The sequence below is a fragment of the Eumetopias jubatus genome, unplaced genomic scaffold (assembly GCF_037043125.1).
Source record: "Eumetopias jubatus isolate StellerSeaLion01/CBP00866 unplaced genomic scaffold, mEumJub1_p1.0 scaffold_10, whole genome shotgun sequence".
In the NCBI taxonomy this organism is placed as follows: domain Eukaryota; kingdom Metazoa; phylum Chordata; class Mammalia; order Carnivora; family Otariidae; genus Eumetopias; species Eumetopias jubatus.
In genome coordinates, this window is record NW_028274816.1 from 127,687,372 (window position 1) to 127,698,628 (window position 11,257).

At 54.0% G+C, this 11,257-nt stretch overlaps 1 protein-coding gene across 1 annotated transcript; it reads left to right on the forward strand.

Moving 5' to 3' along the window:
- Window positions 1-4,965, forward strand: SERPINF2 (serpin family F member 2). The gene is made up of 9 exons (XM_028109280.2): window positions 1-67; window positions 210-248; window positions 370-432; window positions 725-926; window positions 1,420-1,563; window positions 1,712-1,915; window positions 2,383-2,525; window positions 3,517-3,721; window positions 4,369-4,965. Exons 1-9 carry the CDS (start codon window positions 5-7, stop codon window positions 4,779-4,781), a joined length of 1,476 nt encoding a protein of 491 aa, XP_027965081.1. The 5' UTR covers window positions 1-4; the 3' UTR covers window positions 4,782-4,965.
- Window positions 4,966-11,257: the final 6,292 nt, after the last annotated feature.

Below are 11,257 nucleotides of genomic sequence, written 5' to 3' on the forward strand. Positions count from 1 at the left end.
GAACATGGTGCTGCTCCGGGGGCTCCTGGTGCTCAGCTTGTCCTGCCTGCAGGGTCCTGGCTTGGTGGTGAGCCTGGGCCTCGGTCTGGGTGGGGCTGGGAGGCAGGTGGGGACGCGCCAGGGCTCTGGGCGGGAAGAGGAGGGGGACTGAGTCAGGGGAGGGTCTGGCTCTAAGGGGGTTCCCGCTCCTCTCATCCTTTTCTCAACAGTTCTCTCCTGCCAGCGCCATGGAGCCCTTGGACGAGCAGGTACTGGGGAGGGAGAGGCATGAGGAGGGAGGAGGGCCCCCAGGGGCCTCACCTGTGGCTTGGGCAGGGTCGGGGAACCTGTGGGAAGGGTCACGCTCCATCTGCTTCCTCCCTTCTTTAGCTAATGGGCAGGCAGACCCAGGAGAAGCTGCCCCCGCTTAGCCTCCTCAAGTTGGGCAACCAGGTACAACCAGGTGGGGCTGGGGGAAGAGTAGGCGGGGTCCGAGGGAGGAGGGCCAGTCAGCAGGGGCCAGGGAACCGGGGGGCGGGGCCCCGAGGCTGAGGCCAGAAGACAGAGGGTGGGAGGGACCAGCGGAAAGGACCGGGTCCCTCTAATGCCATTGTCCGTGTGACTGTCCCTCTCTCGTCAGGACTGGGACGAGGCCCTGCTGTTCCCAGGCACAGGGGACTCTGAAAGGGATCTTCAACACAGAGCTGACTCCTTGACCCTCTTGACCCCTGATCTGTCCCTGTAGGAGGCCCGTGGCCATACTGTCCTGAAGAAGTCCCCAAGAGACTGCAAGGGGGCCCCAACCCCGGAGCAGACCCGCAGGTTGGCCCAGGCTATGATGGCCTTCACCACAGACCTGTTCTCCCTGGTGGCCCAAAGGTCCACCAGGCCCAACCTCATCCTGTCGCCTCTGAGCGTGGCCCTGGCACTGTCTCACCTGGCACTAGGTAGCGTGGCATCACCTGTCCAGACCAGCAGAGCTGGGAGGCCAGCAGGAACTCACTACTTCAGAGTTTACTAGTGGGTGCTTCCTCCCTCGGGGTCGCTTGGCTGTTTGGTAAAAAGGCAGATTCCTGGGCATACCTCCAGTCTCTGTGAATCAGATTCCCAGGGATGGGGCCTAAGGATATGCTTCTGGTGATTTTTATGCAAGAGTTTGATTGCTGCAATGTCTTCACTGGATGGAGTCTCTCATTGCGGGAAACCGAGGTCCAGAGAGGGCAAACAACTTGGATGGGGTGAGGTCATCCAGACGGCCAGCAGCAGAGATGAAAGTGAAACTTGGGGAGTACCGTCAGTCAGACCAGTTCAGTCGATATGGGAGGGGAATGTGTGGTGTCGGGGGCACGCGCACCACGGGCATTCAGCAGGGACTGGAGTGGGCGGCAGGGCCGGGAAAGAGCCACCGGCCTGGGCCACAGCCCATGTGGTCCCCTCCAGGTGCTCAGAACCAGACGCTGCGGAGGTTAGAGCAGGCGCTGCATGCAGACTCAGGGCTCTGCCTCCCCCACCTGCTGAGCCGCCTTTGCCGAGACCTGGGCCCTGGGGCATTCCGATTGGCTGCCAGAATGTACCTGCAGAAAGGTAGGTACTGGTGACCTGGAGCTCACAAGGTAGTGCCCTGGGGTGGACAGGGGTGATGGAGATGGGCTTGGCCTTAGGTAGCCAGGCAGAGCATTGGTGGCTCTGGAGCTCAAGCCCCTAGGAACAGCCTGTGACCCCTTCTGTGTAGGATTTCCCATCAAAGAAGACTTCCTGGAACAATCAGAACAGCTCTTCGGTGCAAAGCCCATGAGCCTGACGGGAAGGAAAGGAGATGATCTGCTGAACATCAACCAGTGGGTGAAGGAGGCTACAGAAGGGAAGATTAAGGATTTCCTCTCCGAGCTGCCAGATGACACAGTGTTGCTTCTGCTCAATGCCATCCACTTCCAGGGTGTGTTCCTCCTCTCCTCAGGTCCCCCACCCCAGTAGCCCCTACTGCTGCCCTGTAGGCTGAGCTGAGCTGTGAAACCTTTGTCCTGAGGGTCTCTCTCTCTCCTCAGGGCTGGGCCAGGAGGCAGGGAGCTCTTTGGGTTGTGGCTTGGGGGAGGGTAGGAAACAGGTAACAGTGTGCCAAGAGGGGCCCCAGGAACTGGATGAGGCTGTTTTGAAGAGAGAACCCTAGGAGGAAACTGAGTCCTGGGAGCATGGCAGGGCTCGGGAAGAACGCAAGCCCAGATTTCAAAAATGCTGCAGGGAAGAAACCTCAGATCAACTGAGTATCACCTGGCACAGTGCCCCTTGGGGTTTTGACTTCTACCTTCCGTCCCCGGAATGGGTTCTGGATGGGATGGAGAAGAGACTGGTATAGAACCTCCCCCTATCTGGGTCTACGTGGCCCCCGCCTTCTGCTGGATATAGGTTTCTGGAGGAGCAAGTTTGATCCAAGCCTCACCCAGCGAGACAGTTTCCACCTGAATGAGCAGTTCACGGTACCAGTGGACATGATGCACGCCCGTACATACCCCCTGCGCTGGTTCCTGCTGGAGCAGCCTGAGATACAGGTCACCCTTGATTGCCCAGGCTGGGCCTGGCCACTGGGAGGTGGAGCAGGGAGGGGCAGGCTGTGGGACAGGCACAGGGGTGGAGGGAGGTGTGCCCTGCCTTCCTTGCAGTCACATCTCTGAGACAGGTGGCTCTGCAAGGTCTCGCTACGCCCCGACCCAGGGGGACTGAGGTTCCAGGCTCTTGGAAGTTCATGAATTTGACAAAAGTATATTGGGCATTTGCTGTGTGCCAGATACCGTCCTAGGCACTAGAATACACTAGCACAAGGGAGACCAGGTCCCTGCTCTCGGCAGGAAAGACAATACACGAACAAACCTAAATCACAAGATCATTTCAGATAGTGTAAGTGCTATGAAGGTAAAAAAGAAAGTGATCAGTTAGTGACTGGGGAAGGTATTTTATTTTATTTTATTTTTTAAAGATTTTATTTATTTATTTGAGACAGAGAGAATGAGAGAGAGAGAGAGAGAGCAAGCACATGAGAGGGGGGAGGGTCAGAGGGAGAAGCAGGCTCCCTGCCGAGCAGGGAGCCTGATGCGGGACTCGATCCCGGGACTCCAGGATCATGACCTGAGCCGAAGGCAGTTGCTTAACCAACTGAGCCACCCAGGCGCCCCTGGGGAAGGTATTTTAGATAGAGTGGTCAGGGAGCATTCTTTGAGGATGCTACCTGGGAGGGTGTCTGGCATTCTGGCCGAGGAACACCTCCAACCCACAGATCCCGGCTTAACTCTGATTTAACCTGCAAGTATCAGCTTCAAGGTCACTTCCTCCAGGAAGCCTTTCCCAATCCCATGCCCATGTGGGGAGGTAGTGTTAACTGCACTTCACAGGTGAGGAAGTGGAGGCTCAGGGAGGCCGAACACACACCTGAGAAGAATGGACCGGCACCCCTGGTCCATCCGTCTCAGAAGCGTATGCTCGCCCAGACCCCCACTGGTCTGGACACTTTCTGGTCCTCATGTTGTCGCCTCTCCTCCTCTGTAGGTGGCTCATTTCCCCTTCAATAACAACATGACCTTTGTGGTCATTATGCCCACCCACTTTGAGTGGAATGTGTCCCGGGTGTTAGCCAACCTGAGCTGGGACATCCTGCACCAGCCTTCGCTTCGAGAGAAACCCACCAAGGTCCGGCTGCCCAGGCTGCATCTCAACCACCAGCTGGACCTGGTGGCCACCCTCCGCCGGCTGGGTAAGGAGGCCGGCCATGGGACAGCCCCCTAGGTCAGGCTAGGCAGAGTGCGTGAGGGGGGCACACCCCCGCCCCCGGCAGTGGGTCCGAGTCAGAGCAGCAGCCTTGTGTCCTGGCCTTTTCGGGGGCTTTGGGAAGTAAGAGGGCTTCCTAGGACCCCCCCTGGGCCCTCTGTCCTGGGTTGGGCTGGGGTGGCCCAGGGAATGAGGACCTGCTCCATCCAAGACTGAGCATTGCAAACACTCTCAGGCGGGGAACCTGGGTGGCATGTGGGCCTTGCTGGCTGTCCCGCCAGGGGCACTGAGCTAGACCCTGGGCGCCCACTGCCTACGAAGACTCAGTCAAATGGAGTTGGGCAGATAAGGAATCAGGTATTTACAATTCAGCGTAAGTGATAAGACAGAGGGCTTTTCTCCAGTTCACCAAAGAAAAGGCACCTGCCCGGACTTTGGGGCAGGGGATCGGGAAAGGCTTCCTGGAGGAAGTGACCTTGAGGCTGATACTTGGAGGTTAAAAAATAAGAGTTAAGCCGGGATCTGTGGGTTGGAGGTGTTCCTTGGCTAGAATACCAGACACCCTCCCAGGCAGGTCCGGGCAGCCTGTGGAGCAGAAGGCAGCTCTGACTCGCCATCTCCTGCCCTGGGCAGGCCTGCAGGAACTGTTCCAGGCCCCAGACCTGCGTGGGATCTCTGACCAGAGCCTGGTGGTCTCCAGCGTGCAGCATCAGTCCACGCTGGAGCTCAGCGAGGCCGGTGTGGAGGCAGCCGCGGCTACTGGCACGGCCATGTCCCGCATGTCTCTCTCCTCCTTCAGCGTGAACCGCCCCTTTCTCTTCCTCATCCTCGAGGACACAACAAGACTGCCCCTCTTCGTGGGCAGCGTGAGGAACCCCAACCCTAGTGCACAGTGGGAGCGCAAGGAGCAGCAGGATTCGCCGGATGACAGGAACTACTTCCAGAACGAGAAAGCCTTCCCCCGTGGAGACAAGCCCTTCGGCCCTGACTTGAAACTCGCGCCCCCCTCAGAGGAGGATTACCCCCAACTTCATAGCCCCAAGTGAGAGGCCAGCGGCCAGCATCCCAAGTCCCTGCCTGCAACAACCTCTCCACTCCTGGGACTCTTTCCAGACGGCTTTGTGGGATTAGGGCCGGGGCCTTGGTGGGCAGCCTGGGAGCGAGAGGGAGCCATCCTCTCCCGGCCCCTCTCCGGGGGAGCTTGGGGTGGGTGGGGCCGGGACGAGGGCAGGCCTCGGGGAACCATGGGCCTTGATCCCACATGGTTTCTTTGCAAAGAGCCCGTCCTTGTTTGGGGCTTGGGCAGAGGGGCAGCTGTCGATCCACTTTTGTCAGGAAAGTGGGTAGGTCGTTCCCGAAGGCGGCTGGGGCACTTCCACATTTGTTTACCAGAGAGTGGGAGACAGGAGGGATTGGATACCTTGGCTGGGGCGAGGAGCCTTGTCCGGCTCTGTGGGTGGGGGCCTCGCCTTGCACCTCAGGGCTTCTGCCACCACCTGCCCCAGGCCCTCCAGCCTCCACTCGCCCTGATGCTCTGCCACCCAGCCTCCCCACAGATACCAACATTGCCAGGACTCTCCCTCCCTCCTCTTCTTCCTGGGCCAGGTGTCCCAGGGCCTGCGGGGCGGGAGGGAGGGCAATAGTCCCCTCAGGCTCTTTTGTAAAGTTTTTGTAGTGATTTTTACGGCACCCGAATAAAGAATGAATGGCCCTGGCTGCTTTGATGTCACTATTCTGGGGGGAGTGGGGGCAGCCCCCGCCCCCCCGCCCCGTCCCACCGGAAGGCGGGAGGACGCCACAGGCTGCCCGGAGCACCGCGCTGGGCCCCGAGAGCAGGCAGCCCTTCTCTGCCACGTCTGTTGTCGGCCGCTCGCCAGCCCTTCTGGGCGCAGTCCCCTCTGACCTCGCCACCCGCTCCACGGCCCCCTCCACGCCAGCCTGGCTCCCCCTCCACGCCAGCCTGGCTCCGCTCTCAGCCGGCTCCTCTCTCGGAGGCCGCAAGCAGCCAGCAACAAGGGTGGCTCAGAATAGCGCTGGCCTCCGGGGTTGGGAGCAAACTGGCAATTAGGGAGCTTGGGGAGTTTCTAATTACATGCCGGTCCTTCTGCCAGGGGCCGGCGCCCGCCAGCCCAGGGGCGGGGGAGGGGGGGTCAGGCTGCCGGGAGCAGCGGCAGGATTTGGGGGGGGGGTTGGGCGCAGCTTGGCCCCGGGGTGGGGGCCGCACGGGGGTCCACGTGGGTGGGCCTGTGTCTCTGAGCGCGAGGTGTCCGTGTGAAGGGCAGTGGTCAAGAGCAAGGGCCTGGGGTGGACTCTTGCTACTTACAGACCAGCGGTGTGGGGAGACGGTAATACATAGAAGGAGTGAAATCGGCGGTGAGGCCGAGGGTGGGAAGCGCTGTGGTGAGAAATAGAGCAGGAAAGGCCTCCCGCAGAAGGTGTTGTGGGAGCAGAGTCCTGAAGCAAGTGAGGGCAGGCACCGGGGAGCAGCTCGGGGAAGAGCTTCCGGGACAGCGGAGTAGCAAGGGCGGAGTTCCTGGAGGGAGCATGCGCGGAAGGTTCAGGATGAGCAGGAGATCCGTGGGGCTGGAGTGGAGGGGTGGGAAAGAGTCAGAAGGGGGCATTTGGGGCTTTAGGGACCCTGTAAAGACTGTTGCTTTTATCTTAGGAGTAAGAGGTAATTAGAAAGTTAAATCAGCAAGCCACCAACTTAATTTTACCTGCAAAATCTTTCTCAGCTCTCTCCTCCTCTCCATTCTGGCTTTAAGCCATGGATCTGGTCGTCATGCCCAAGGGTCACTGCCCTTGCCTCCTAGGTCCTCCCTGCTCCTGGTCTGGCTATCTTCCCTCCATTCCCCTGCAAGTGCTTATCAGAGCCGGTGTGTGTCAGCGGTGCATCAGGCTCTGGGGATGCAGTGAGCAAGCCCACAAGATCTGTCCCCCTGCCCCCAGAGCCTAAATCCAGCCGTAGAGTGGTCTAGACAAGAAACAAGGTAACATTTTCTGTTGAAATATGGTCTGGAAAATACACAAGTCAGAACTGTACGTGAGCATAATGAATTTTCTCATGAACCAGAATCAAATACCCCTGTGCAACCAGCACCCACATCAGGAAACAGTAGTCACTCTTTTTTTTTTTTTTTAAAGATTTTGTTTATTTGAGAGAGAGAATGAGCACACGAGCCAGGGGGGAGAGGGAGAAGCAGACTCCCCGCGGAGCAGGGAGCCCGATGCGGGACTCGATCCCAGGACACTGGGATCATGACCTGAGCCAAAGGCAGACGCTTAACGGACTGAGCCACCCAGATGCGTCACTTCCCTGACTTCTTCTTTTTTTAAAGATTTTATTTATTTTTTCATGAGAGACAGAGAGAGAGGCAGAGGCAGAGGGAGAAGCAGACTCTCCACTGAGCAGGGAGCCCGATGCGGGACTCGATCCCAGGACCCTGGGATCATGACCTGAGCCGAAGGCAGACGCTTAACCGACTGAGCTACCCAGGCGTCCCTATCACTCCCCTGACTTCTAATAACAGATTACTCTTTCCTGGTTCTGAACTCCATGTAAAGGAATCATACAGTCTGCTCTCTTGGGTCTGGCTTCTTTCATTCAACCTCATGTTTGTGACATTCATCTGGGTTGTGGATGGCAGTAATCCATTCACTGAGGAAAGCTTTTAATTGAGGGGTGCCACGGTCTGATGTAAGCCCTAGAAGGCTCACTTGGCTGCTGTGTGGAGAACAGAATGTAGAGGGACAAGCGTGGGTTAGCAGGCAAGAGACAGGTGGCCTGGCCCAGGTGTCGGCTGTGGAAATGGAGGAAAGGGGTCAGCGTGCAGAAATATTTTGCCGGGAGTGCTATAGAATTCGTGCATAAATTGTACGGACGTGAGGGAAAGGAAAGGCTCAAGGATCGTGGGGTATATGGTTCAGATTCCTGTTTTTTTTTTTTTTCTTTTTTTAAAAGATTGTTTTATTTATTTGACAGAGAGAGACACAGCGAGAGAGGGAACACAAGCAGGGGGAGTGGGAGAGGGAGAAGCAGGCTTCCCACTGAGCAGGGAGCCCGATGATGCGGGGCTCGATCCCAGGACGCTGGGGTCATGACCTGAGCCGAAGGCAGCCACTTAACCTAACCGACAGAGCCACCCAGGCGCCCCTGGTGGAGGTAACCTGAGAGGAGAGGAGATATAGATAGAGAGGAAAAGGGGTCCCGGATCAAGTGAGCAAAGGAGACAGAAAAGACGCGGCATGTGTGGTGGGGGTGGGGGAGGGGCCCGGAATGGAAGTGTGTGGAGCGGCAGAGTTTCAAGAAGGAGGAACAGTCTGCTCTCCTGCCTGCTGTCCAGGGAAGAGTGTCCTATTGGTGGTCAACATGAGGGTCACCCATGAACCTGGCGACAGCTGTTTCAGTGGAGAGATGGGCACAGAAGCAAGATTGGGGTTGAGGAGGGAATGGCGCTAAGACTACAGACACAAGAATAAATAGCTCTTTCCCTCGTGGCCATGAGGGAGAGAGGAGAAATGGACAGTAGGCTTAGGGGGTGTGGCACAGAGGAAGTGTCACCAAACAGGGGAGTGACAGAGGATGTTTGAAGGCTGTGGGATGGCCCGCAGAGATGGATACGTGGATTAGGCAGGAGAGGGGCCACCTGCAGGAGCAGAACCCATGGAGAACACAGTGGAGGCCCCCTCCTTTGGCAGCAGCGGGACACCTTTCATGGCAATCAGAGGAGGAGAGATGAATCTTTGTAAGTTACCATGAAATAATTGGAGCACACAAAAAGGTATAATGAATTGCATAAGGTCATTGCTCAGCGGACAGATCTGTGTTGATAAAAGTGGCTTCCCTTCACGATTTCTCAGGGCTGTAAGACTTCTCCACCTCTATCCACTCAGCTATTGATGGGCATGCAAAGAGCTTCCACTTTTTTTTTTTTTTGCCACTACAAACAGCGCTGCGATAACATTTTTTTAAAGATTTATTTATTTGAAAGAGAGAGAATGAGAGAGAGAGAGAGAGCACATAAGAGGGGGGAGGGTCAGAGGGAGAAGCAGACTCCCTGCCAAGCAGGGAGCCCGATGCGGGACTCGATCCAGGGACTCCAGGATCATGACCTGAGCCGAAGGCAGTCGCTTAACCAACTGAGCCACCCAGGCGCCCTTGCGATAACATTCTTGTACATGCATACTTTGTGCACGTATGTGGAGTTTTTCCAGCACACATGCTTAGGAGTGGAAGTGCTGAGTTGTGGGTTCGGGTTTACCCATCTTTAATTGTAAGGGCTGCCATATATGGTTATGCACAGCTTTGCCATTTGGGGCCAGATTCTTCCTCAAAGTGGTTGTGTCAATTTACATTCCCACATTCTCACCAGCAGGGCAGAAGAGATCCTGGTTGTCCACATCCTCACCAACACTTGGTCTTGTCAGATGTTTAAAATTTGGCCATCTGATGAGCGTGAAATACACTTGTCAAATTATGGTTTTGATTTGCATTCCTCTGATTACTGGTGAGGATGAAACATCTTTTTCAGAAGTTTATTGGCCACTTAGGATTCTTCTCCTGTGAATTACCTGGGTCTGTGTTTCTGCTGAGTTTTTATTTTTTGTATTAATTTATAGTTCTTTCTATATTACCATTCATAATCTTTTTTGTCAGTTTCCTGTGTAACAAATATTTTCTCCCAGTGTGAGGCCTTTGTTCTCACTTTGTTTTATGGTATCTCTTCCTGAAAATAAGTTTTTAACTTTAGTGTCAAATTTATCAATCCTTTGGGTGGCTCAGTCAGTTGAGCATCTGCCTTTGGCTCAGGTCATGATCTTGGAGTTCCGGGATCTAGCCCTGGATCGGGCTCCCTGCTCAGCGGGGAGTCTGCTTCTCCCTCTTCCCTGCTCTTGTGCTCTCTCTCTCTTGCTCTCTCTCTTTCTCCCTCTCAAATAAATAAATAAATAAATTCTTTTTAAAAATTTATCAATCTTTTATAATCTCTGCTTCTTTTGGTGTCTTGTCTAAAAAAAAAATCTTTTTTTAAAGTAGGCTCCATCCCCATTGCGGAGCCCAATGTGGGGTTTGACCTGGGGGTTGAGGTGGGGCTGATGTGGGGCTGACGTGGGGCTTGAACGTATGACCCAGAGATCAAGATCTGAGCTGAGATCCAGAGTTGGAAGCTCAACTGACTGAGTCACCCAGGCACCCCCCCCAAAAAAAATCCTTTCTACATAGAGATCACAAAGGGATCCATGTATATTTTTTTCTAAAACATTTACAGTTTTTCCTGTTGTATATGTGTGTTGGCATTTGCTTTTTAAAGCATTAAAAATATTTCTGAAAGGATACATAGGAAAGATATTAACATCAGAGGTCTCCGGGGAGCGCAATCAGGTAACTGGAGATTACAGTGAGGGGAAGACTTTTCACTGTTTACCTCTTGTTGCTTTTGAGTTTTGAACCATGTGAACAAAATGCTATTCTTAAATAATTTGAATAAAAAGTCATTAAGAAATGTTCTGCAGGGCACCTGGGTGGCTCAGTCAGTTAAGCGTCTGCCTTCAGCTTGGGTCACGATCCCAGGGTCCTGGGATCGAGTCCTGCATTGGGTTCCCTGCTCAGCGGGTAGCCTGCTTCTCCCTCTCCCTGCAGTTCCCCCTGCTTGTGCTCTCTCTCTCTCTCTCTGACAAATAAATAAATAAAATATTTTTTAAAAAAGAAAGAAAGTCTCTACAAAAACAGAAATTGCTGTTCACGTTTAATCCCTAATGTAGCTAGAGCTACTTTTTGTGTATGGTGTGAGATAGGGATCCAAATTTAACTTGTCCACATAGATAGTTATGCCCTTCCTGCCTTTCTGTGCTTAGCCCATTCTTTTTTTTTTTTTTAATTTGAGAGAGAGAGAATGAGAGATAGAGAGCACGAGAGGGAAGAGGGTCAGAGGGAGAAGCAGACTCCCTGCTGAGCAGGGAGCCCGATGTGGGACTCGATCCCAGGACTCCAGGATCATGACCTGAGCTGAAGGCAGTCGCTTAACCAACTGAGCCACCCAGGCGCCCCTTAGCCCATTCTTATTCACCCTTCAAGATTCAGCTTAGGTTCATATATTCCGACTACATTGCCACAACACCCTAGAGAACAATGCTGTCCAATAGAAATACAATGCAAACTACATATGTGATTTAAGATTTTCTAGTAGTCACATTAAAAAGAAGTGGGTGAAATTAAGTTTAATAATATATTTTATTTAACCCAATATATATAATTGGCATTAAAATTATTGAGATACTTTACATTATTTTTTTCATACTAAATATCCAGAGTCTGGTGTGTATTTTACACTCACAGCAGCTCAGACTAGCCAATCTCAAGGGCTCTGTGGCCACATGGCTAGTGGCTATGGTATTGTATTGGCTGTAGAGACTGCTAGCATAGAATGTGTCACATTATAGTGGAATGATCTGTTCTCATACTACCCTTTTATTAGCCAGTAAATTTCTGGAGTGTGCCACTGAGTCGTCTTCTTTTTTTTTTTTT

What these genes read in the sequence shown, in the direction of transcription:
- SERPINF2 (XM_028109280.2), top strand. Translation starts at nt 5, where the DNA reads ATGGTGCTGCTCCGGGGGCTCCTGGTGCTCAGCTTGTCCTGCCTGCAG. An exon ending in TCCTCAAGTTGGGCAACCAG is followed by an intron (nt 433 to 724) that starts GTACAACCAGGT and finishes CTGTCCCTGTAG; the next exon opens with GAGGCCCGTGGCCATACTGT. An exon ending in TGGAGCAGCCTGAGATACAG is followed by an intron (nt 2,526 to 3,516) that starts GTCACCCTTGAT and finishes CCTCCTCTGTAG; the next exon opens with GTGGCTCATTTCCCCTTCAA.